The 27,826-nt window shown below is 40.7% G+C and overlaps 1 protein-coding gene across 1 annotated transcript; it reads right to left on the reverse strand.

Moving 5' to 3' along the window:
• Positions 1-204: 204 nt before the first annotated feature.
• ENO4 (enolase 4) lies at positions 205-27,826 on the reverse strand (the record flags this gene model as incomplete). The annotated part of the gene is made up of 14 exons (XM_082854307.1): positions 205-456; positions 2,218-2,335; positions 2,848-2,915; positions 4,432-4,627; positions 5,980-6,105; positions 13,421-13,588; positions 15,776-15,832; positions 17,600-17,653; positions 19,007-19,138; positions 19,234-19,399; positions 21,083-21,232; positions 23,214-23,404; positions 24,106-24,234; positions 27,662-27,826. The coding sequence occupies 14 exons, from the start codon at positions 27,824-27,826 to the stop codon at positions 326-328; spliced, it is 1,851 nt and encodes a 616-aa protein (XP_082710433.1). The 3' UTR covers positions 205-325.

Below are 27,826 nucleotides of genomic sequence, written 5' to 3' on the forward strand. Positions count from 1 at the left end.
GGTATTTGAACTGAGTGTGGAGTTGGTGGCAAAAATATTGTACTCTTTTACTAGGTCATGACCCCCCAAAATGGACAGGAGAGCTCGTATACAAACAAGATCCCCGTAGGAACGTGATGGCCAGAAGACAAGGTTCACAGGTGTAATTCCGGACAAAATACTATCTCTGTATTTCACCAAACAGTGAAATTAAAAGAAGAAAAAGCACACAAGTTAGTGAAGTTTTAGAGCAAAACCAAAATGAAGACACACTTGAGAGCTCCCAGTCTAATAATACAGTGGTGTGTCTGTCAGCTGGGGCGTGTGCAGCCCGTCTGGAAGACACTCATGTTTTGGCTGATTCCTCCACAACTTCTGTGGCGAAGATGGGCTCCGGGGGCTCAGGAAGCTCACCAGCCATGGCAGCCTTTTCGGCTTCCTCATTCAAGTAGAAAAATGTGTGTTCTTCATTGAAACCTATTAAAAACAACAATAAATTTTACTGTCTAATCCAGTGGTGCCAATTTTGACGTTCTTTGTTACATGATTTAAAGGAGATCATCTTTAGAACTGTCCAGAGGTGTCACATCACCATTAGGAAGGATTGTAGAACCACCTTAAAGTGGGCATGTCGTTGTTTATACATTAACTGCAATACACTTGAGTTTGCAGTGTACCCTTAGACAACATTCTGGAACATTTGGTTTACAGCAGACTTTGGGCAGAGGCTGAGCAGCAAAGGATAAGAGGAAGATGAACTAGAGGAAAGGCTGGTACTCTGCGTGAGACAGACCATTGCCAACTAACTATTCCAAGGTAAACCACTGAGGACTTAAGACTATTCCAGTCAGGTTCCATGTGTTCTGGGCAGGGAGAGTGTTTTAATGACTGAGCTTTTGACAAGATTTCCTACTCAATCTCTCAGTGCAGTGATTTGGTTTTCCAGTTTTTTGGTCCCCTTCATATTTATTGACCACTGCCAATGTCAGCGAAATCCTCATTAATCTGTTAATCCATTCCGGAATGCTCAGGGGCTGGCACTGTCACCAGGGAGGGGCTGGGCCTCCAGTCACTAGAGTCCTTTTTGATGCCCTGAAGCAGCTGTTTCCCTTGTGGTGAAGTCTGGCTGGAAATGTGATAGGTCACTGAAGGAACCTAAAGCTTCCACAAGTCAGGATGACAAAAAATCAGACTGATATGTAGGAACAGTATAATTTTACCTATTTGAAAAAACAAGCCTTCATGTTACCTACTAAACAATACAAAGTAACTTTTGACTGTTACACACTAAACAATACAAAGTAAATTTTGACTGCCCTCGCATGACTTAGAAATAGTCTCCCAATTATATCTTTGTTTTCTAGGAAACAAGGTCATTACCTATGTTAAACGTGACAAATTAATAATTACTATTTCTCTTGGTCGCTTTTAAAGAAATTCCTATTAGTCACAAAATAGTACTTCCTTGCTTTCATATTCAATAATCGGTATGTTCCACAATACATTCTATAATACATCTATCTCATTTAATAGTTTCATTTATGGTATACAAGTATGTCAGCACTGCTTAATTAACATACTTTTTTGCAGTATATCAATTCTATTTTAAAATACAAAATAGTTTTAGAATTTCAGAGACAACTATTGGTCTCTTTAAATGTCTTTGCATGCTTTGTTTTGGCTATCACAGTCAGTAATATATAGAGTAAAAATGTATATTTGGGGTGTTGCTCTCCAATTAGCCAGTACATAAGGTGCTTCTACCCATGCAGATTTACAAAGTTTGATGTCGTAAATGATTGGTTCATCTCTCTTGAGACCATAGCCTTTCCAAGGTACATTAAATTAACATGCTATTTACTTGAGTAAAACGAGTTGTTGCCAAGAACCACCAGGAAAACATCCACCTTTAACTTTCCTGGGCTGTGCAGAAAAACCTTAAGTATAATTTGGACCATAACAAAAGGTAGGCTTGGAAATTCCAATCAATTAAGTCTATTGAAAAGCATCACACAGCCTATTCATCAAGATTAGGGCTAGAGTTTTAAACATTCAGGTAAATAGATAATCCATTAAGAAAACAATACACGTGGCAAATGCCATCCTAGTTTTGTCAGCACTTATTTATAGTCTTTGGATTTCCCTGCCCTCCTGCCGAGAGACTTCTATTCCCCCATCTCCCAATCTTTGTTCTCTTATTCATGGCTAAGTGAAACTAAGCAAGAAAGCAGCACATACCCAGTGTTCCATTCTGGACAAGTTCTTCCTCTATAGTAAAGAGGCGATTGTACTTAGTCACCCGTTCGCCACGAGAAAGACCTCCCAACTTGATAAACCGGACACCAAGTCCAACGGCCTAAAGAGGTGAGGGAACAGCTTATTTTAAATGGAGTCATATTTTGCTAAACTAAAAACAGTTCTTTAGGGAGAAAGGACACTGCCCCTGTGTGCTGTTTTGTTTTTGCTCTCATTAAATTAATTTCTCATTTTGTTACATGAGTAAAGTGGCCTGCTTGTAAGCTGAAAGTGTCAAAGGTAGAGAGAGAGTGTGACTGTACATCAGATGCTCTACTAGTCATGTAAGCATGCTGATTTTTATCTAAGAGCATTCTGGCCTTGCTTACTTCATTTTAGGAGGTAAGATTGCACGTGCACACCCCAGCCATTTAAGTGTGCTCATCATTTTACCAGGACTTCAATTTTTCTTCTTTTTAAAAGTTCAAAGATTAGCTCTCTGGGAGGGAGCAAGTCTGTTTCATAAAAGGTTACATGACTTTCTCTGCCACAGACCGCCTTTCTCTGAAATACCAATTCGGGATAAAAGCAGTGTCTTGGCAATTCTGCAATTGACCGGTTTTCAGCACTTACCAAATCGACAAGGCTGTCATCAGACGACTCTCCTTCTGCACTTCCAAAGACAGCGATGTGCTTCTTACCTATGAGCAGAGGAATTCTTTTCAGTTTTAGATCGTATGGAAACAATCATCAAATATATGAGCCTCTGGGATCAAAATTTAAAATTTGCCAGAGATTTAAAACTGCGAAGAGTCAATTATTTGACCACCTGAGAATTCTAACCCAAACGTTTGCATTTTTACTACCCTGATTTTATTTGTTTACCCCTTTGCAGTAGTTTAGATGATAAATATTAAATGAATGCCATGTTTCATCAAATTTAACATACCATAAATTGTAAGAGGCACCATTATTACCACTGTAGAGGGAAAATGCTCAAATTAGACTGATGCATTTCTAAGCTGTAAGACACAATTTAAGGTCAATCATGTTCAATGTGCATCTTTGAGTCAAAATATACAGTAAGTGCAAGGCCATCATATGCCGAAATAATGGATTTCACAATTCATGTAAAATTTTATTCAAAGGAATCTGTCGTTCGGAATGTTAACTTATTAGGAAAGCAGTGCTGATAGTATTTAATCAATCACTTGAAGATCTCAAAACCCCTTAAAATTTGCACAGTCTACAAGACTGCAAAGCCAAAGTTCTTCTTATGGTGACAGAGTTGTGTCTTACAGGCAGGAGTTACAGCAGCTATCTGGAGTGGATGACAGAATGGCTGCTTGAGAGGTAGGCCCAGGAGGAAAGACCAGGCCTTGGGGCATTCCATCCACCACCTGCACGCCACCCTGTCTGGGCCGTAGACCAGGGCAGCCTGCATGCTAAGGGACTACAGGCATTTCATTCCATCCTCTGGCACCAGCCCAGGCCCTTGGCTGCCAGGCTCGCTCTGAGTCCTGCTCCAGGTCTGAGACCAGCCTGCTGCCTAGTTCCTGAGACCCACTCACGATATGCATGTTTCAGGCCCTGTGCATAAGTGAACAAAACTCCCATGAACTCCTGGGAGTTTACAGTCTAGTGGAGGATACCAGACGTTAAATAGCCTACAAGTAATTGTGAACAGTACTATAATTGAAAATATAGGATAAGAAAGGTTCAGAGCAACCAGTGAGGGGTGGGGGAAGTCAGGGAAGGCATGTAGACCTGAAGAGGTTTCATTTAAGGCAAAAAGACCTGAAGGAATAGTTAGCCAACTAAATGGTACAGGGCAAAGCATTTTAGGCCGAAGGAACAGCATGTTCAAAGACCTCAAGGCTGTAAAAAGTTTGAAACTTTTGAGGAGTTGAAAAAAAGCCATTGTGGGCTAGTGATTGAAAAAAAAATCACTGTGGTGTCTTGTGAAGCTGAGAGGGCTGTGGCCTCAGCCACCTGTTTGCATTAGCCCTCCCTGAAGGGGAGGGCCCCCGGGCGGGGCTGTTACTGGAACATTATGAAGTGAATCAGTAGTAAGCTGCGTTTTGTTTTCCAGTACCGAATCACTCACAAATGGTTGGGGTGTATTTTTCTTCCAAGATTTATTCCATGCTTTTCATTAACTGATATACTGCATATTTAAGTTCATTATGAGTCTTTCAGAGCTATACTTTTACTCACTGTCAATAAGATTGGTCATTTCCACCAAGTCGGACATCGTAGTTTGATTTGTGTGTTTTACGATCAGCCCGCTGCATCTGAGGATGCCGACGTTCCCATCCTCTAGAAGTTTAGAGATGCTTTTGGATGCGGTGCCTGCAATTATGTAACACTTGGAGCCAAGAGCATTGTAGGTGCTGTCCCACTGTTCAGAGTCCTGGGTAAATATTTAAGAACTGATCATTACAACGTAGGGGACATCATCACAAAACGACAGGAATCATACAGCACGTAATCAGTTACACACCTTTCTGAGACACACAAAACAGGGGTGGGGAGCTTGGTTTGTTTGCATCTGCGGCTTCATGTTGCCCATACCACAGCCACACAAATTAACAAGCTTCATGGAACAGAAACTTAGAGTGATTAAATTTGAGCTTGAAGATCTAGTGAATAAAATGTTAATACACATTAAATGCTATTCTCCACATTAATTATGTCGTTCAAGCACAGGCTCTTCCTACCCACTGTGTTATCCATGATGCTGCTGAAGACTGGCTGGTTAGGAGATTTTAGTGTTATTTCTGGTAAAAAGGAAACTGAAGGAAATGAGCCTGCGGGGATGTAGACCCTCATTCCCAACACCCTTATTTTTTATTGGTGAGACCACCAAATGAAATGAAATGCTCATTATTTAAATAGTAATATACAGTCTTCCCAGCCATTGTACCAGATTTCAACCTGTCCCATTAGAACAGACCATGCAGGTACATCTTATCGCATTAAAAAGAGCTGTGGCCAGAGCCTTGGGACAAGAAGCAGAAGATAGGTCTGGCAAGATTAAAGAACTAGGCTCAGCATCTTCCACAAGTGCTGGGGTGTAGCACAGTCTGTGAAAGGAAAGATGGGACTGAGAGAGCCTGGGGCTCCAGTAAGATCCAGCATTCTCTTTGTCCCTCAAATTTAAATAGGTGAGTTGTCTCAAAGAGGGTACCAGCTCACTATATCTAATGGTTCTCAAATTCATAAAATCAAGAATGTAAGTTTTGAAGTTTAAGTGGGTTAGGAAGAGAGAGTTCTATGGCACATAAACAACCCTGCATTAGTGTGAAAAAATGCATTAGGTGCATTAGTGTGAATAAATCAGAAACCTCAATATCTCACACCTTTTAAAAATATGGTTTTGTAATTTCTGTGCATGCATAGTAACTGGATTTAGGTTTAAAAAACATTTGGCCTAGTTGAAGTCCTGTTTCCATGAGCACTTGGAAATGATATGTGATTAACCTATTGAAACACCCGCTAGCACATTGGGCTCGCCTGCCATCAGTTAGGCTGCTCGTAAATACCCAGGTATTCCTGAAGTGCTGGGAGATACTTGTTTCATTCCATAGACAGGCACACTCCTGTGTGTTTCTGCTATTCATTTGCTTAGTAAGTGCCTTTTCTCAAAAATGCCAAAATAAAGCAACTCAGCCCCAGCCCAAATTACAACACATTTCAAATCTACAGATCCAAAAGAAATATTTTATTCTGTTTTATTATAAAATTCAAGTTGAATCCTGTTACCTCCTTCCTGAAAGGATCAATTAAGGCAATAATTGAAGGGAACTTGTTGATCAGCTCCACATACAGGTCAACCATCTCAGCTGCATTTTTGTAGGTTCCCATCATCACTTCATACTTTCCTTTACTCTGATAAGTATAAGGAAGATATTAAAGGATAAATGATGAATTCTGCAAACATTAAAGATGTGATTCAAATTCATTTTCATTCATTTTATATAAAAGACTGCAAACAGATTATTTCCAGGCCACATTCACCTGAGAAATCTATGCATTTTACTTTAAATATATGTTAAATGTCAACCTGGGAAAATCAAGTCAGCATTCCTCTGGATGCCCCATAGATTTCCCACTGACTTCAGATGAAGCCTTCTGCACAAAAAAAACGAGTAAAGAGTAGGAGGGGAGTAATTTCTTATTTAAGTTTTGTAACGTGGTGCCAGATACTGCTTGGATAGATGGGCAATAACATAAATTCATAAACAGAATAGCAATGCAGACCTGCCTACTCACTAGAAATACCATCCTTCAGCTCACAGTGAATGAATAGCTTGTTTACTGTAAATATTCTAAAATTTGAAAGCGGGGCTAAGCTTTTGAGATACTAACAACCAATATGAAATGTAAAGAGGTTTACATGAAGGCAAGCATGCAAGTTCTAGTAGTAACAATATTGTTTTGAAAGTGGAGTTCTAGTGCAACCCATTCATTTGAAGTCTAGAACACCCCCGAGTCATTAAGCATAGGAGTAAACAAAGCTGGAGGATCTAGTGTAGTCTCTGTAAACACAGCACCCTTATGTCCAGTCCAAGTCTGTATCCAGGGATGGCACCTGGGATACTTAGGTACTGGGAGGGAGGTGGAATGGACCAGAATGGCTCTTTGATTTATTAATGCCTTCCTGTTGCTGCTAATAGAATGGATTCCATTGGAATTAAGCAGGCTCCTAATAAGTCCATCATTGAAAAGATTCTATGCGTCTTTTCACGTAAAATATAGCAGCAAGAACTCTCAGTTTCTATACTGCAAAACATATGCAATCCTATCTTGTCAGAGAGGAGGTGATAATGATTTTGAACTAACACTGTAAGAATTATCTGATATCAAGCTAAAGCATTTTACTGAATATAAGCAATAAATACCCATTCTAGTTAACACTAGCAGTCAGTATTTTCATAGTTCTTGGTATACGTTGCTGATGAAAACATGCAATTATTTCTCTTACTGGTATGCCTAGGAACCAATGATTATGTGAAGAATACGAAATTACATTAAATATTCCTTTATGCGCTTAGTTTCTTTAGGAAAGTAAAAACTTTTAAAAGTCAGCTGAAACTTAGTTTTCTTATATACTATTCAAGATTTCCTTTGAAGTTAAAAGAATCACAAATTAAAGTGGAATCGTATTTGGTCATGTGCCCTGAATTTGACATTAATTACTATTATTAATTATTCTCCAAAAACTTCAATAACTTAGAAATACTTTTATATTTAAAATTTGAGAGAGGGCAGACAGCAGAAGCAAGAAGAACTATAATCCTGCAGCCTGTGGAACAAAAACCACATTCACAGAAACATAGACAAGATGAAAAGGCAGAGGGCTATGTACCAGATGAAGGAACAAGATAAAACCCCTGAAAAACAACTAAATGAAGTGGAGATATGCTTTCCAGAAAAAGAATTCAGAATAATGATAGTGAAGATGATCCAGGACCTCAGAAAAAGAATGGAGGCAAAGATCGAGAGGATGCAAGAAATGTTTAACAAAGACCTAGAAGAATTAAAGAACAAACAGAGATGAACACTACAATAACTGAAATGAAAAATACACTAGAAGGAATCAATAGCAGAATAACTGAGGCAGAAGAACGGATAAGTGACCTGGAAGACAGAATGGTGGAATTCACTGCTGCAGAACAGAATAAAGAAAAAAGAATGAAAAGAAATGAAGACACCCTAAGAGACCTCTGGGACAACATTAAACACCATTCACGTTATAGGGGTCCCAGAAGGAGAAGAGAGAGAAGAGACCTGAGAAAATATTTGAAGAGATTATAGTTGAAAACTTCCCTAACATGGGAAAGGAAATAGCCACCCAAGTCCAGGAAGAACAGAGAGTCCCAGGCAGGATAAACCCAAGGAGAAACATGCCGAGACACATAGTAATCAAATTGGCAAAAATTAAAGACAAAGAAAAATTACTGAAAGCAACAAGAGAAAAATGAAAAATAACATACAAGGGAACTCCCATCAGGTTAACAGCTGATTTCTCAGCAGAAACTCTACAAGCCAGAAGGGACTGGCATGATATACTTAAAGTGATGAAAGGGAAGAACCTACAACCAAGATTACTCTACCTGGCAAGCATCTCATTCAGATTCAATGGAGAAATCAAAAGCTTTACAGACAAGCAAACGCTAAGAGAATTCAGCACCACCAAGCCAGCTCTACAACAAATGCTAAAGGAACTTCTCTAAGTGGGAAACACAAGAGAAGAAAAGGACCTACAAAAACAAACCCAAACCAATTAAGAAAATGGTGATAGGAACATACATATAAATAATTACCTTAAACGTGAATGGATTAAATTTTCCAACCAAAAGACACAGGTTTGCTGAATGTATACAAAAACAAGACCCATCTATATGCTGTCTACAAGAGACCCACTTCAGACCTAGGGACACATACAGACTGAAAGTGAGGGGATGGAAAAAGATATTCCATGCAAATAGAAATCAAAAGAAAGCTGGAGTAGCAATACTCATATCAGATAAAATAGACTTTAAAATAAAGAATGTTACAAGAGACAAGGAAGGACACTACATAATGATCAAGGGATCAATCCAAGAAGAAGATATAACAATTATAACTATAGATGCACCCAACATAGGAGCACCTCAATACATAAGGCAACTGCTAACAGCTATAAAAGAGGAAATCAACAGAAACACAATAATTGTGGGGGACTTTAACACCTCACTTACACCAATGGACAGATCATCCAAACAGAAAATTAATAAGGAAACAAGCTTTAAATGACACAATAGACCAGATAGATTTCCTTGATATTTTTAGGACATTCCATCCAAAAAATGCAGATAACATTTTCTTCTCAAGTGCGCATAGCACATTCTCCAGGATAGATCACATCTTGGGTCACAAATCAAGCCTCAGTAAATTTAAGAAAACTAAAATCATATCAAGCATCTTTTTTGACCACAATGCTATGAGATTAGAAATCAGTTACAGGGAAAAAAATGTAAAAAACACAAACACATGGAGGCTAAACAGTACGTTACTAAATAACCAAGAGATCACTGAAGAAATCAAAGAGGAAATCAAAAAGTACCTAGACACAAATGACAATGAAAACACGACGATCCAAAACCTATGGGATGCAGCAAAAGCAGTTCTAAGAGGGAAGTTTATAGCAATACAAGCCTACCTCAAGAAACAACAAAAATCTCAAATAAACAATCTAACCTTACACCTGAGGGAACTAGAGAAAGAAGAACAAACAAAACCCAAAGTTAGCAGAAGGAAAGAAATCATAAAGATCAGAGCAGAAATAAATGAAATAGAAACAAAGAAAACAATAGCAAAGATCAATAAAACTAAAAGCTGGTTCTTTAAGAAGATAAACAAAATTGATAAACCATTAGCCAGACTTATCAAGAAAAAAAGGAAGAGGACTCAAATCAATAAAATTAGAAGTGAAAAAGGAGAAGTTACAACAGAAACCGCAGAAATACAAAGCATCCTAAGAGACTACTGCAAGCAACTCTATGCCAACAAAATGGACAACCTGGAAGAAATGGATGAATTCTTAGAAAGGTATAACCTTCCAAGACTGAACCAGGAAGAAACAGAAAATATGAACAGACCAATCACAAGTAATGAAATTGAAACTGTGATTAAAAATCTTGCAACAAACAAAAGTCCAGGACCAGATGGCTTCACAGTTGAATTCTATCAAACATTTAGAGAAGAACTAACACCCATTCTTCTCAAACTCTTCCCAAAAATTGCAGAGTAAGGAACACTCTCAAACTCATTCTATGAGGCCACCATCACCCTGATACCAAAACCAGACAAAGATACTACAAAAAAAGAAAATTACAGATCAATATCACTGATGAATATAGATGCAAAAATCCTCAACAAAATACTAGCAAACAGAATCCAACAACACATTAAAAGGATCATACACCATGATCAAGTGGAATTTATCCCAGGGATGCAAGGATTCTTCAATATACGCAAATCAATCAATGTGATACACCATATTAACAAATTGAAGAATAAAAACCATATGATCATCTCAATAGATGCAGAAAAAGCTTTCGACAAAATTCAACACCCATTTATGATAAAAACTCTCCAGAAAGTGGGCACAGAGGGAACTTACCTCAACATAATAAAGGCCATGTATGACAAACCCACAGCAAACATCATTCTCAATGGTGAAAAACTGAAAGCATTTCCTCTAAGATCAGGAATGAGATAAGGATGTCCACTCTCACCACTATTATTCAACATAGCTTTGGAAGTCCTAGCCACGGCAATCAGAGAAGAAAAAGAAATAAAAGGAATACACATTGGAAAAGAAGAAGTAAAACTGTCACTGTTTGCAGATGACATGATACTATACATAGAGAATCGTAAAGAGGCCACCAGAAAACTACTAGAGCTAATCAATGAATTTGGTAAAGTTGCAGGATACAAAATTAATGCACAGAAATCTCTTGCATTCCTATACACTGATGAAAAATCTGAAAGAGAAATTAAGGAAACACTCCCATTTTCCATTGCAACAAAAAGAATAAAATACCTAGGAATAAACCTTCCTAGGGAAACAAAAGACCTGTATGCAGAAAACTATAACACACTGATGAAGGATATTAAAGATGATACAAACAAACAGATGGAGAGATATACCATGTTGTTGGATTGGAAGAAGCAATATTGTGAAAATGACTATACTACCCAAAGCAATCTACAGATTCAATGCAATCCCTATCAAATTACCAATGTCATTTTTTACAGAACTAGAACAAAAAAATCTTAAAATCTGTATGGAGACACAAAAGACCCTGAATAGCCAAAGCAGTTTTGAGGGAAAAAAAACAGAGCTGGAGGAATCAGACTCCCTGACTTCAAACTATACTACAAAGCTACAGTAATCAAGACAGCATGATACTGGCACAAAAATAGAAATAGAGATCAATGGAACAGGATAGAAAGCCCAGAGATAAACCCACGCACCTATGGTCAACTAATCTATGACAAAGGAGGAAAGGATATACAATGGAGAAAAGACAGTCTCTTCAATAAGTGGTGCTGGGGCAACTGGACAGCTACATGCAAAAGAATGAAATTAGAACACTCCCTAACACCATACACAAAAATAAACTCAAAATGGATTAGAAACCTAAATGTAAGGCTGGACACTATAAAACTCTCAGAGGAAAACATAGGAAGAACACTCTTTGACATAAATCACAGCAAGATCTTTTTTTTTTTTTTTTTTAATGCGGGCCTCTCACTGTTGTGGCCTCTCCGTTGCGGAGCACAGGCTCCAGATGCGCAGGCTCAGTGGCCATGGCTCACGGGCCCAGCCGCTCTGTGACATGTGGGATCTTCCCGGACTGGGGCACAAACCCGTGTCCCCTGCATCGGCAGGCGGACTCTCAACCACTGTGCCACCAGGGAAGCCCAGCAAGATCTTTGAGCCACCTCCTAGAGAAATGGAAATAAAACCAAAAATAAACAAATGGGACCTAATGAAACTTAAAAGCTTTTGCAAAGAAAAGGAAACTACAAACACGACGAAAAGACAACCCTCAGAATGGGAGAAAATATTTGCAAACAAATCAACAGACAAAGGATTAATCTCCAAAATATATAAACACCTCATGCAGCTCAATATTAAAAAAACAAACAACCCAATCCAAAATGGGCAGAAAAGCTAAATAGACATTTCTCCAAAGAAGACATACAGATGGCCAAGAATCACATGAAAAGCTGGTCAACATCACTAATTATTAGAGAATGCAAATCAAAACTACAATGAGGTATCACCTCACACCAGTTAGAATGGGCATCATCAGAAAATCTACAAACAACAAATGCTGGAGAAGGTGTGGAGAAAAGGGAACCCTCTTGCATTATTGGTGGGAATGTAAATTGGTACAGCCACTATGGAGAACAGTATGGAGGTTCCTTAAAAAACTAAAAATAGAATTACCATATGATCCAGCAATCCCACTACTGGGCATATACCCAGAGAAAACCATAATTCAAAAAGACACATGCAGGGCTTCCCTGTTGGCGCAGTGGTTGAGAGTCCGCCTGCCGATACAGGGGACACGGGTTTGTGCCCCGGTCCGGGAAGATCCCACATGCCACAGAGCGGCTGGGCCCGTGAGCCACGGCCGCTGAGCCTGCGCGTCCAGAGCCTGTGCTCCGCAACGGGAGAGGCCACAGCAGTGAGAGGCCCGCGTACCGCAAAAAAAAAAAAGACACATGCACCCCAATGTTCACTTCAGCACTATTTACAATAGCCAGGTCACGGAAGCAACCTAAATGCCCATCGACAGGTGAATGGATAAAGAAGATGTGGTAAATATATACAATGGAATATTACTCAGCCATAAAAAGCAACGAAATTGGGTCATTTGTAGAGATGTGGATGGACCTAGAGTCTGTCATACTGAGTGAAGTAAGTCAGAAAGAGAAAAACAAATATCGTATATTAACACATATATGTGGAATCTAGAAAAATGGTACAGATGAACCAGTTTGCAAGGCGGAAATAGAGACACAGATGTCGAGAAGAAATGTATGGACACCAAGGGGGGAAAATGGCGGGGTGGTGGTGGTGTGATGAATTAGGAGATTGGGATTGACATGTATACACTAATATGTACAAAATAGGTAACTGATAAGAACCTGCTGTATAAAAAAATAAATAAAATAAAATTCAAAAAAAAAAAGTGAATCACCAGCAGAAACTCGAAGAACCACATGTCTAGAAGGGCTTATCAAGTCATAGTTACAACTGAGCCACTTTTTATGCTTGACCAATTCAGCATTCACCAACCAAATGAATGTACTCTGCAGAACATACCAGTTTGTTAAATTATTTTTAATAGTTCTCATGATTTCAATGTAAGCAATCCATTTTAGACATTTTTATTACAGAATTTCTATATATAATTATGGTGACATTTCTGTTAATTTTTAAAGTTATATGGTTATGTTATTGTCTGGTCATTAGTTAACTTACCTTTCTCAACTCCAGTATATTTGGACCCCTCCCATGGTACTAACTTAAAAAGTAGGATTTCTTTGGAAATACGTACAGATAGGCTCTTCTTTTGAGTTCTAATTTAAAAACAATGAGACTGCAACAAAAAGTAAATGTTCTGGAGTGGAAACTTACATAGTCCATCAGTTCATGTGCAGCACAGTTGATGGCTAGGTGGAGATTCGTTCCCATTTCTAGCCCCAGGTTCGCACAGATTCCTTGTATTAGGAGCAGTGGCTGCTCTATGGTGTCATAATTAATGGTTAAACAGCCAAGATGGGACATCTTGCCGGTGATCTGCTGCTTCAGGATCAAGAAAATCATGCACGTAAATAGAGCACATTAAGGTTCTTGGGGCTTCCAGTGGCTGGCAATTTGTAACAGACACAGCTCTCCAAACACGGGGTCCTCTGATTCTCGATTAATCCTGCCCCTAGTTCCCACTCATCTCTGCATATTTTCGGGCAGATGATTGTCCTGCAGTACCTGGGAATAATTTTCTTACTCCCACGGTTTTCAAGTTTGACCTAGGAATACACTTTGCTCTCTTTAGTTGCCCATGTTATTATCTCTTTATTGGCTCTATCATTGTACACAGGCTCACCTGAGCCATAACCACCAGGTTGGTGACTCTACAGGCTGTCCCTGTAAATGTCTGTCCTGCCTGTCCCTTCTTCCTCCAAACCTGCTCTTTCCTATGTTCCATTTTCCTTTAGAAGATTATAAGTGTTAAAACTTAAAAATTTAACTCTCCTTCAGGAAAAGTTTTATTTTAAAAGGGATTGAAGACTTCAGCTAAAAGGATGTAGCACTGAGGATGCATTGCAGTGGAAGAAGATTTGAGGACCCAAATGAGCTCAGGGGAAAGGCAGCCATAGGCTTCGATTGCAAGGTCAGCCTTGACGTGCCCTCATCATAAATTGTCACTATGCAATTTTAACGTAAGTTGAAGCAGTATCACTAAGGGGTGTGTGTGTGTGTGTGTGTGTGTGTGTGTGTGTGTATACCAGTCTCAAGAGCAAACATGAAAGTAGGTATAAATATCCTATTTTTACTGATGATAGTACTCGTTAAGTATAAGAACCATCCAACATTTTTAATGTCAGTGAGAGGAACCTTTTATTTGGCAAAGGAATAGTTGGGGAAATTTTTGTGTGTCAGTTAAGGAGTTTCATTACGGAGTCTTCAAAACTATGAAAGCATCACTTATTTGGTGCTTACTAAATGCCAGGTACCATTCTAAACACTTTACATAAAGTAAATACATTTACTCCTTACATCAATCCCATGAAGCAGGTACCATTATTATCCCTATTTAAGAGAGAGTTGAGTAACTTGGAACAGATTTTAATCCAGGTAGTTGAGCCTCTAGTAGTCCATGCCTCTAATTCTGGTATGGCTGCCTCTCTAGAATCTATCATCTATCCTGTTTCTAATGGTGGGGAGGTGGGGGGAGTAGTAAAGCTGATCTCAGGAAGGGCTGATCTTGGTCTAAGTTTCTCAGAATACATCAGACAACCTGCTGGAATGAAGGGAACAGAGCTGAGATTTGCTACTTGTTCACCAGCCCCTGCCTCTCTTGCAAGGTCCAGTTCTAGTATACACACCTGTCAAGGATTTTACTTACTGCTGTATCTGTTCACACATTTCTCTTCTCTCTCCCAAGTTTAAAGAGGAACTTAACTTTTTATCTCCACCAAGTCCTCTCCTTCCTTTACTAGTCCTTCTTGCTGATGACTTCAACGGACCCTGAAGTCCCTGACATCCAGGTAGTGATTGCAGGGTTATCAGAGCAAATATCACACATGTGAGCAACCCTCATCCATTTGCATTATCTTCGGGGTTCTTGTTGGTTGTTCTAACTATATTGCTGAAAGTCAGGCATATAACAGGTGTATCTGTCAGAGCGACCACAGTCACCAAAGTGATGGACTGATCAAGTGCAGCTGGCTGAGGTCTGCAGCCCATTTTCACCAGGCTTGTTTGCCTGACCCTCCTGGCAAAATCTGAGCTCTGGCAATGGTTCATCTGAAATGGTGCCTCAGTGCTTTTGGGGGACCAGATGAAGGAATTGCTATCTTTTTGTGCCTTTTCTTTCTTTCTTTGGTAGTATTAAAATTAAAAGCCAAAACATCCTATATGCCTTTGAGCTAGTATTCAGAGAGATTCATCTTCCCCAGCACTTCACCTAGAGGGTTTCCCATGTAATCCTATTAGTCATAAGAGCCTCTCCAAGCCCTCTGAGATTTCACTTGGCCAGACAACTGCAAGCAGTGATGGCCTGGCAGCCTGTTGCCAGAGAGGTGGGGGCAGAATTATATTCCAGCTCTGGGGGTTGCCTGGTTTAGTCCCCTTGAAGCAGTATCACCGTGTGATTTCCATTTTTTGTTAGACCAGTCCTGGAGCAAAATGACTGGGAGAGGGAAAGGGGCAGGGAATATAGAAATGAACTGTCATACAGAAGCATGGTAAACAAATACATTTACTTACTTGACCTCTTTTGCCTCCATTTTGACTTTTTCTTGTCTCTGGTTTTGGAGGAGGGGACTGAGAGACAGAAGATAAAGACATATCACTCGGGATTTTCAGACACGTCTGTGGCAGCAAGCAGAGCTGCAGGTCCTCTGGCCTGCCCACTGCTCTGGGGCTGAGCCAGTCACACACACAACACACACACACACACACACACACACACACACAGGGATGATGCCAGCCACACTTTAATTTCATAAACCTCAAACTGTTTCTCAAAATCAGGCACATGTTCCCTTTAGTTCATCCTTACATTCTGCCTCCAGTCACATGTATGAGGTATGGATATACATGTTCATGCATTTCTACTTATATAAGTAATTATTCACTCATCATGTCCTGACTCCTGCTGTGTGCAGGAACTCTTTTTTTACAGGAGGATGTTAAGTCCCCTCCTTGTCTTTAAGGAATAACCACACTGTGGCATTTGCTTTTAAAGGCCCGACATATTGTTTTAAATATTCTCACAGTACAAACACTTTCTCTGGCAGGATGGGTTTGACTTTTGGAAGCAGCCCATGGTCATTAAATCTGGTGAATCTGGTGTGTGTAATGTCATCTGACATTAAAAGCAAAGATAATTACCAAAGAGAAGCTTCCATAGTTTGGGGTATTGGTGGCATGCTGTAACAAGGATTTAACCTGTTAAAGGATGCACTTTAATGCCCGGCATTCATTGGCTGTATAAGCTGGGGCATGTTTGTCAAGAAGCAACATGGTTCACACACACACTCCAGTATATGCAAATACAGAAGCTATCCTGCATCTTTTCACTATCTTTTCACCCATAAAACAGTTGTCTTCCTGAAAAGCACCCCGACAACTGGCTCCAGGCTGGTGCTTAAAGCAATTCTGATCAACTGTAGGGCTTGGGCCCCCACCACCCTCCCCCATCACATATTCTGTGCTGGCAAGATAGCACTGGAGCCAAAGTTCCTTTATGTCGTACTGAGATTATATCTCAGCCCCCATCCTGCTGGGGAAGGAGCTAGTGCTTCCTAATCATGTAGCTTAAAAGCCTCACACTAAATAAATATTGGGTCCTGGATTGGATCCTGGAACAGAGGAAGGACATTAGTGGAAAAACCAGTGAAATTCACAAAAGTCTGAAGTTTACTTATTAGTAATGTAGCATGTTGATTTCTTAGTTTTGACCAATACGCTATGGTAATGTAACCTGTTAACCTTGGGGGAAACTGGGTGAGGGGTAGTTGGGAACTCTCTGCACTATCTCTGCAACTTCTCTATAAATGCAGTATTATTCTAAAATAAAAGACAAGGATTGGGTCCCTCAGCCCTGCCACATCATTGTGCATTACCCCAGCTAGAATATGACGGAACAACCCACTGACTCATACAGTTGCCCCTCATCCTGCCTCTGTGACTTTCCCCCTCAAGGGCTGCTCAGCCAAGGGTGCTTGTTTGCCCAACACCAGGATTCTAAGCAGGCACAAGTGACTGCGCCTTAACCATTATACCAAACTGCCTCTCGCTAATCCTAGGGACCAGATCCTTTCTTTCTTTGCAAATCCAAAGGGATGATCTTAGCATAGGGCCAGCTGCCTCAGAAATCAAAAGAAGATTGTTAAGTTCCATTAGAAACTGGACCCATAGGCAATGAGGGAATGTATAAGCTTGGCTCATATGGGAAACCCAAAGAAAATTAATATGCTTTCATATCTGTAACAACAATATTGATTTTGTTGCATAATGAACTATAATTTGGTTACTAGAAGGTATATAAGCATCAGTTATTAGATTCCATAGATTCTCTTTACATACCATTTCAATTGCTTGGTTAATGTGTTTCTGAATTTCCAGAAGCATGTCCACACCCTGTAAGTAGAATAACCATGATCTTCCACAACTGCAGTCTAGAATTTTAAACATAAAAACTTATACCACACATGGCTATTTCTAACTTAGAAAATCTGTAGGGTCCCTGATAATGGCATCCTGGTTAGTGAATTACATATGGCCTACAAAATCAGAAGATCAAATGTTAATCTTCAACCCTCAATCTTTATTTGGTTGAAAATGAATGAGAGGTTTTTCTTCCTCATTATCCTCTCTTCATTGTTCAGAACTGATTGGTTCGGTTGGTTGGATCAAGTTAACTTCATTCTCTTTCATGGTCTCCTGACCAACCTTCTTGCCATATATGTCACAGGTCATCAAGGGATTCTGCATGATAGTGTTTGAATTAGTATAAATCCACTGTCACTTAGAAAGTAGAAAAATGTATTCTGATGATGGTGGGATCTGCATATGGAGACAGATGAAGAATGGCAGGCCAAATGCTCTGGTACCTAAACAGCAGATATTAACTGAAGGAAAGATCCTGGCGCCAGGATCTGAACGTGATCTGACAGATGGTGAGCCAGATATCAATCCTAGTCTTCCAAAATTGATAGAAGTGGGTAATGACTATTCTCCTTAAAAAAGGATTCTTTATCATAAAGAAATTATCTTGAGATTTAAACAAATGATTGTCACTAGCTTCGATAAAATATCAGTCAATAGACTACCAGAGGGGATGGAGCTTCCCGTACTTTTCCTGTAAACATCCACTATAGGACACGAATGTTTAGTTCTCCCGAATGCCTAATTGGTAGAATAATTCATGAAGATTTAAAAAGGCGTATTGACTCATTCATGCCACTGAAGAACAATGAGACACTGACAAACCTCTGAGTAGTAAAGATGCCACTTAGGATTCCTTCATTCTATGTTCCATAAACATGCACTAAACCTCTCTTATGTGCCGGGCAATCTGCTAGGCCCTGCAGTTCCTACTTAACAGAAGGGCTGCTATGAAAGTGCCACCTTCCTCTCGTCGCAGCCATAGTGCATAGACTAGTAAATTAAAAAATCTCAGTTGCCCCAAAGAATATCCTTCCAGCACTATCAAGGCCTGCAAAATCACTTGCCCGTGGCTTCTCTGTGAGCCACGAGCATGAGTCACTGTTGTGATGAGCTGGAGATCCAAGGTGGTCTAAATTTGGTTCTCTTGCATTTGAGGTCTTGTTTTTGTCCCACTTCCCTAATTTCCTAATTTTTTTTTCTCATTTTATATTTAATTCCTTTTCCCTTGGTGTCATAAGCCTTAGGAACATACACTAAAAACTCATTGATGATGAAGGTTTTTTTTTTTTTTAAGAAAAGGTAGTTTGAGATAATGTAAGGTACTTGTTTAGCTGTTAGTCCAGGATGGGGTATACCAATCACTTCTTTCATTAAATTCAGCTTGCCAGGTGATGACTTCCCACAGCTGACCAGAGATACCATCAGGAGAGGTATAGTTAGCTTTGCCGGCTGCTCCTGAAAAAGGGGGAAAGCAAGGGGAAGTGAGCAACATGGTTCATTCATCTCGAGATACTCATGGGTCCTTGTAAAGGAATGTAATGGGCACTAACCTGGTGGTGCTTCAGCAGTGCAATATTTAAGTATAGAGGATTACTGCCCAGCACGGCACTGGTTTTGGCAACAGCCAGTGACACAGCTCCTATGGCCATGCTGCCACAGAGTATGGGTTCAACAGGTTCTGGGGGTATAATTGGTTTTTCTGTAAGAGTATCCTTCCTCCCTGAAGAAAAAAATATTGATAAAAGATTGCTTTCTAGAAAGTTTGACTATGATAAAACTATATATATATTTTAATGCTTTACTTATAGATGTGAAGGCCCAGCATAAAGAAGGGTTGAAAGCTGAGGCTGGCAAGAAAATATTCACCACTTCAACCCCTGAGAAGTTTCTGTCTGACCCTAATGCTCAAATAATCCTTAGCCATGGATTTTGCGTAAGAAATTTTAGAACATTCAGTATTAAATCCTTCAACAGTCTTGTGGGGCAGATATTGTTATCTCACCTAAACGGGGGCTTAGGTTCAAAGACTTGCCCAATACCTAACAGAAAGAGAATAGAGAGAGGATTTGGACGGTCTTTGAATTCCAAATCCTGTTTTCCTATGTTCCACCATCGCTCTTGCATACGCAGCTTCGTGTTGAATATCTCATGTGAATATCTAACTACGTATCTTGCTTGCCCACCCCAAACGGATGCCCTTTTCTATGAGGACTTCCTTCCAGATCTAACCATCCACCCAGAATCCTCACCCATCTTTCACTCTCACATATTCTCAGCCACCCTGTCTGATCAGGTACCACAATGTCCATAATTAATCTCTAGTCTTCCTCCTGTCCTCTCCTTCCCCACAGCTACTGACCTGAGTCAGGTAGGTAAAACAAGTGGAATAAGATGTGTGAGCACCCAGCACATATTAAATGTTTAGCAAATTACTGTCCCCTCCTACTTCTTCCCTTCTTATGTTCCGAGTTCTATCAGTCAAAAGAAACCACCAAATGAACACCTATTGGCAGTCTCTGCCTATGATTCAGTAGTGGTCATCCCCATCCTCCAGGAGAAGATTGGTCTAACAGGATTCTTCTGCCTTGGGCAACTCTCCTCCCCTCTCTGGTCCTCAGTATCTAAATCTATGAAATAAGAGGCCTTGGCTTCACGATCTCTTTGGTCCGTGCTTCTTGCGCTTTCTTATTTAATGGAACCCACACTTACCTGGCGTTTAGTTTGTTCCCGGCATTGTGCTAGGCGCTGGCAGTGCTAAATTGGATGAGGCGTGACTCATGTCCTCCAGGAGCATGTTGTAGTTGGACAGACACACTAATCACTGTTACAACAGCTCTAGCACCAGCTCCAGAATTAATATACTGGAGGAGCTGAGGTTAGCCATATGTTGGAAGGCATGGAACAAAGGGCCACGATAAATTTAAGATTATTTGTCTTAAAATAGCAAGGTCTTCCAAAAATAAGTTTCATTACTATATTACCTATGACTGAGGAAATGTTGGTTCTCCATATCAAAGGGTATCATTAATCTTTAAAATAGGGAGTGGCTTTCTGAGGAGCTAATGGGAATTCTGAGGAGCAGTTAAAGGTCTCCAGGCCACCCTCCCCTTCCCTGCCTTGGGCATTGCCACTGTTCAGTGCACTCTGTTTACTAAGTGTTCACCTCTGGGTAAGAAATATTTTTATCTTACAAATAAAAATGGAGGGTGGGGTGAGGGAAAACCGTGCCCACCTCACATAGTAGCTTTAAGCAAGGAAGTGGCGTGGAGGATGGATGGTACCTGGTGGGACTCCAACCTAGGTCTGCAGCAGAGAGATTTGAACTTGGAAAGGCAGTCCAAGTTTCAGCCTTTCTTCCTCCACATTTGTTACTAATGGTTCTGCAGGATGATAAGCCACCGACCTTGCTTTTGCCCTTTTTTTTTGGCTGGAGGTGGAGGAGGCAGTGGTGGTGTTAGAGGTGAAGGTGTAGGCACTGTGGAGTCTTCCAGGCTCTTTTCCAATTCTTTTCTCTCCTTATCTTCTTGTACTTTACTTTCAAAGAATGTCCTTAATGGTAAGAAAGTACAACTTTACAATGAGATTTTGAGAAATATCACTAGTAATTTTGGTCATGTTTTAGTGCTGACCCCAAAATGTTTCAGTAGTTAACTCTGCTTTTTAAGCTACTTTAGAACAAATCAGCTTCAATTTCCAAGACTAAAAAATGATGCTGTTATAAAACTATGTTCAAGAACTGCAAATCATTTTGGCCTGGAAATAAATGTTTAAAGATTTTAGGTGCTCATTTTTAAAATTATCTGAGCCCTGTTTGTTATTTTTTAATGTAAAATTTGAAGATATAATTTGATTAAGGGCTATTGGATTTTCTTTTTGAATAAATGACCATCAGATTAAAAATGAGGCAAGAACAGACAGTAAAATATATAGCACTATGTGCAGGACTTCCTTTTCTTTCTTTCTTTTCTTTACTTTTTTTCTTTTCTTTTTGAGGTGGGTGCTTAAAATGAACAATTAAGAAAACTGTTGGGAAATCCAGCTTAGGTGCATCTATGAAAAATATCAGCTCCCCGGAATAAACAGAGGCTAAAACCTTCCACAGAGAAAACAACAATAACAGGCCAAAAAAAAAAAAGACATGGGAATCAGATTTGCGTCAGATGCCAATGGGGCAGTGCCTTTGAAGTGCTGAGAGAAATTGATTTCAAATGAGAACTCTATACTCAGCTAAACTGTAAACCACAAAGGGAAAGTACTGACATTTCCACACATGTAAGAACTCAAAAAATTTACATCCCAAATACCATTTTCTCATCCTTACTTTTAAAGGTTGGAATCCGGTAATTAAAGAAAGAGGACGACATGGGATCCAGGAAACAGGAGAACAATGAAGGGATGTCTTATGGCATCTCTTTAGTAGGCCTAAAGAGGAACCAGTCAAGATGGAAGATTTGGGAGGGAAAACTCCAGGAAAAAAAGGAATGTAACAGAATAGAAGGTATGACTGAGAGCTTGGGAAAAAAGAAGGATGTGTTAATAGCAAATAACACCCTGGAAGAATGGTACAGATGAACCGGTTTGCAGGGCAGAAATAGAGACACAGATGTAGAGAACAAATGTATGGAACACCAAGGGGGGAAAGTGGCGGGGCGGGTGGTGTGATGAATTGGGAGATTGGGATTGACATGTATACATTAATATGTATAAAACAGATAACTAATAAGAACCTGCTATATAAAAAAAAAATTCAAAAATTAAAAAAGAAGATTACCTAAAAAAAAATAGCAAATAACACACACACACAAAGGACTAAGTGGAATAGCATTCAAAAACTGTAAGGCAACCTAAAACTATTCAAACAAGTTTTTTATAAGGTCATGATCCAACTCTGAGGCAAACTAAAATGTGAAGTTATGCACAATTAAGCAAGTGTTGAAGCTTAGAGAAAGAGAATCCAGTTGACCTTCTTTGGCCAAGAGGGTTGTGGCGTTGGACCCACACAAAAGGAAAAGTAACTAAGCCACACTTGGTTAGGCACTGAACAGTGCTCACATAGCCCTAGTAAACAGTTCCTTGGTTTTCACATTTTAGAGTCAACCTATGGGCAAAATCTGGAAGATTTGGTTGTGTCTGGAGGTCAGAACATAAGCATCGCCCACTGGGCTATATAAAAGGATAAGAGAGGCTCAAGGACGAGGGGGGCATGTGAGGAGGTGGGGAGGGGGAAAGGAGGACGTCCGGATTCTTAATCCTTTTCCTGAGAAACTTTTCACTGAATCCTAGGAAAGCTCTATGCATAAAAGAGGCCAAAAGGCCTTATGTAGCCTTACAAAGTAAAATTTTAATAACAGGGTTTTCAGAAGAAAAACGACATTTTATGCTAAATTTTGCTGCTTTAGCATATGCTTCTTAATTGACTTCCTGATCGTACCCTATAGATATGACAGACCCATTTCATTGGCAGGTGAAATGGAAAGAGAAGAGGTACATAGTTATACCGGACACTTACATTTCAAAGTGCGAAATTTACCTGAGCACCTGATCCACCTCAGCCTGGTTGGAAGGAGCTAAGCCCTGAAGCTCCTCAGTGATGGTTTCGTTGACCCACCGCACCGCAGTGCTGACGGCATCTGACCTTTCTAATTCCTCTGCTTCAGCTAGCTCGGGTAAAGCGTTCTCATGGACTTCGAAGTGAGTTGAGATCACCACAGAACATATATTCTGAAAACAATATAAACGTGTTCTACATTTTCCCTACCTTTCACAGGAAATAGGAAATTTAATGTATCTAGCTTTTAAGGTACATGATATTTTATCACCAATTTCAAAGAGAAAATGAGAATCTATAATTTTCTTTGAGATATTTTTATAGCTACTGAAACACGATGGAACCCAACTTGAAGGAACGTTTAAAATTATTAACTTGTTAAAATACCCTTCTAAAAACCCTACATTGAACTTCATTTTTATCACTACCTCTCTAAAAAATAGCGAAAAGGAGACAAATTTAATCATAATTATTTTCATTTACGAAAATGAAATTTTCTTTCTGTAGATCGGTCTATATATCTGTAAATCTATACATAAATACATGAATCTATAACCCTATCTGCAGATTTATAGAACTCATGACATTAATAATGTCAGAGTTTTTAAAACTATTTTTGCCCCATTTCCTTTCTCCATCTTGGATCATCTTCAGGTTAGCAAGTCATGTCTGTACCAGTAGTCCACATAACCTAATAAACCATCATGGAAGACTGTATGATTCATGCTTTGTTTTCATAATTACCTACAAATGGTGCGTGTATTTCACACATACTGAATTTCAAAACGTTAATTTTCCATAATTTAGACAATACATGCTCATAAATGCAGTGGAGCCAGGACATAGTGAAGAACACATTTAAGCTGCCTCCTACCTTGGGAAAATTTTGAATGGTGCAGAATATTTCCACTTGTAGTGTTGGAAGCCCCAGTCCATCAAGCACATTTTTCCCCACGACTTTGCATATGGTGGGAGGCTTTGCAAGTTTAGAAAAGCAGTTTGCCTTCAACACACACACAAAAAAAACACAAAAATCACAATACCACATCTAATTTATCTTTAAAAGGTCATTCACATTTACTCTAGTTTCTACTAAACGTCTCCTTGAATGCCCCCCTCGTTCTGGGATTAGTCTAGCAGCTCTGCGGGAACGTTCAGAGATTTGGATTTAGCCTCTGGTACGTGGGGCAGTTTGCTTTTTGAACTCTCAGCAGAAACTCGCCAACATGTCTTTATTTAAAGGTCTCGTGTCACTCTTTAGTGGGCCCTAACCTATCCTTCTGTCCAAATACCGAAGTCAATTGGTCTCTAGAACACTGTGATGCATTCAAACCTAAAAAACCTTAAGTGGGTCTATTTTCATTCCTCCCGACAAGGCACCGGATATTTTAATGGTGAAGACTTATGCAGAGGCTGTATTTCACTTACCATCAGATCCTGCGTAGAACTACATGTTCAGAGAGGATTGTTGGAACCTCAGTAACAGCAGTTTCATTGATGTGGAAGAGCAGAAGTCATTTGGAAGTGATCCAAGAAAGAGACGGAAGAAAGAGAATGAAGCTGAGGGAGAAAGTCCACTCAAGGAGCCTGAGTAAAAGGATTCAGTACGGTGTCCCTACGCAGAGGGGCGGAAGCTGGGCTAGAAGGAAGAGGGGCGAGTGAAGGCCCACCCTTCTCACCCCCTTTATCACCAGACAGTATTCACTCTTCATTTGCATTTAGCAGACCAGGCCTCTTATCTTTCACTTCAAAATCCAGTGACCTCAACCTACATAACAGGTCATTCATGCCCATCAGCAGTGCGCCAGCACCAAGGCGGCAGCAGAACTAAAGCCAAAGCCAACTTTCACGCTGTCCATGCATTTGAAGGATGATGGTTTGTATATTACAGAGTAAGTACCTAAATGAAGTCAGATAGAATCGGGAGAAGAAAAATACGATCTAGCTTATACTTTGTGAGTTCAGTTCAACAAGCAATGAGCACCTACAATGTACCGCATATTGTGTTAGGAGGAGAATGGAACTAACTTTTAAAAAATGCTTAGAATGTACCTTGAAGGAGTGACTTTGTCTTGTTTATCACTGTATCACATACCACAATGCCTGGCATATTTAGGATTCCATAAATTAAATCTTGTATAAATTCATAAATGTCAGACACAAACCTTGGGCACATTTGTATACACTACGTCATTAAATTCTCAAACTCTCAATTATAAGTTTTATGCAATAGTAGTATTGCTGTTGCCCACAGGGATCTTTCCCATCCCTGAATTCCTCTGATATGTAAGAGAAGCATAGAAGAAATGGCATTTGAGCTGGACACCGGAGGTTGTGTAGTATTTCAACAGGCAGACAAGAGGGAGAAACTGAGGGCAGGAACTTCAGGTAGAGGGAATAGGATAAGTGAAGGGGAGGAAATTGGGAAACTTCACGCTGTAGGGGGAAGTCAGTGCGCCTGTGCGGAGGAGTGGTGGGGGAGGGGCAGGGGAGTTGAGCCTGTTACCGAGGTAGCCGGGCGAGTACTGTGAGTCACACACTGTAACGTGTTTGATCTTACTCAGCATGCAAGGGGGAACCACAGGAAGTTTCTGGGCAAAAGAATGATGGTCAGATTTGGGATTAGGAACATTGCTCTGGCAGCACTGTTGGGGAGGGACTTGATAGAGGGGGAGACTAGGTGAGAATAAGGATGGCCCAAACCAGGTCAGGGCCTGGGAAGACAAAAAGGAGGTTGCCTTTATGCCAATCCAATTCCTGAACATCCTTCAAAGCCCAAGCCAAAACTCTCAGATGCTACAGTCCACAGGGATCTTCCCCACCCCTGAATTCCTATAACAGGCACACAGTGATCTATTCCTCAGTCTAGCACACAATCCTATATCACCCTGTTACTCCAGTTATCTTATGTATCGGTGGCTTTTGTCCCTAACTGAAGTATAAACTCCCAGAGAGCTGTGCAAACCAAAGACCTGGCTACCTAATAGGCTGGGAAGAGCATTCCACTGGGGACAAGAGTCCAAGTTTCCAGTCTTACCTTTTGCACTAGGTAGCGGTGAGACAAGGGCTTGGTGTCTTTGTAAAATGAGTCAGTCGTTAACTTTCAAGAATTCCTCTAGCAAGAGACAGTGGAAAGATAATGGAATTGGGAGTTGCATTCACTCATTCATCCCACAAATAGTTCTTGACTGTCCACTATGTACTACGCACTCTACTAGGTACTAGGGAAACAGACCGGGTTTGATTTCTCACTGTCATTCACCGTGTCCCTTGGGAAAATCATTTAAATTCACTGGGCCACAGTTCTTTATTTGTAAACAGGAATCATAACGTTTACCTCACCGTGGTCCTAAGGATGAAGTGATATCACATAAAGCACATAGCACAAGGTGCATCGATAAACACCTCCCCCCTTGCCCCTCCTCCAGTTTGATGTATAGGCCAGGACCGAGAAAAATAAACATTCGTAGAACATCCCCTATATTAACTGCATCTACAAGATGTGGTTTTGAACCCTGTAAACACTTCATGCTTCTTCACAGCATTTAAATACTCTGCTTGGTGTTGGCATATTGCCTCACCATAGTGCAAATTCCTACCAGTCCCAACCATGATGCCTTCCAGAAGGTGGGTGTTGGTTAGTACTTATGGATCTGGAAGTGAGAAAACGCTTGCCTTTGTTTCAACTGCCCACTGCTTAAGGCTAAGATGTGTGCCAGATGGTGCGCTGGGCACAGGGCTTAGGAGGGGTATATGAAAAGGCCGCCGCTCTCCACAGGAGCTCACAAGCTGCCCAGGGAGGATTTCAGTACATGCAGGGGACGCTACAAGGACGCTGAAGGACGATTAGTCTGGGCAAAGTGGGCAAGACTCTGATCTAAATTTTAAGTCTAGGTGCGAGCTGGTCAGGTGGGACGGGCATCCAGGACGGGAAGGGCGCACAAGTCAAGGAGCGGACATTTGAAATCGACTGAAACTTGGCAACGATGGGAGCCTGCTGAGTATGAGGCCCCGGGGTAGGCTGAGGCTAAGCTGTAGCGAATACCGAGGTGTTCGTCCCGTGGTCAAAAGGAGGCCGCTGAAGGTTGGTAAACTGAGCTACGAGGTATTAAGGTCTGTGATTAAAAAGTCAACTGGCAACCGTGGCAGGCCCGCCCAGAGGTAGCGAGGATGACTGCCAGGTCCTGAGCTGTCGCCTAGAGTCCTCATTCCTCTAGCAGCTTCCAGTCCACCACTTTCTCGAGATTCCTTCACCCAGACTTCCGCCCTGCTTCTTCCCTTCAGGGTCGCGGCTCCGCGCAACTACAGCCCCCGACCCCGCGGCGGCGGCGCGCGTGCGCGATTCTGTGGCGCAGGCGCACGGCGTTGCCGCAGCGCGGGGCGTGGGGAGAGGGGCTGGAGAGGAGAGGGTTCTTGTCCCAGGTCCCTACCAGGTGCCCGTAGACATCGGCAGGCTGGAGGTAGAAGGTGGAGTTGAGCAGCTCTTCCAGCCTGCGCGGAACGTCGTTCTCCCGGTAGTACTCCATCGCCTGCTGCTTCAGCTTCTGCAGCTCCCTAGTGGTCCCACAGCTGCGGCCGCCGCCTTCTTCCCCCAT

The sequence above is a fragment of the Leucopleurus acutus genome (genome assembly GCF_964270905.1).
Source record: "Leucopleurus acutus genome assembly, chromosome: 14".
Classification (NCBI taxonomy): Eukaryota; Metazoa; Chordata; class Mammalia; order Artiodactyla; family Delphinidae; genus Leucopleurus; species Leucopleurus acutus.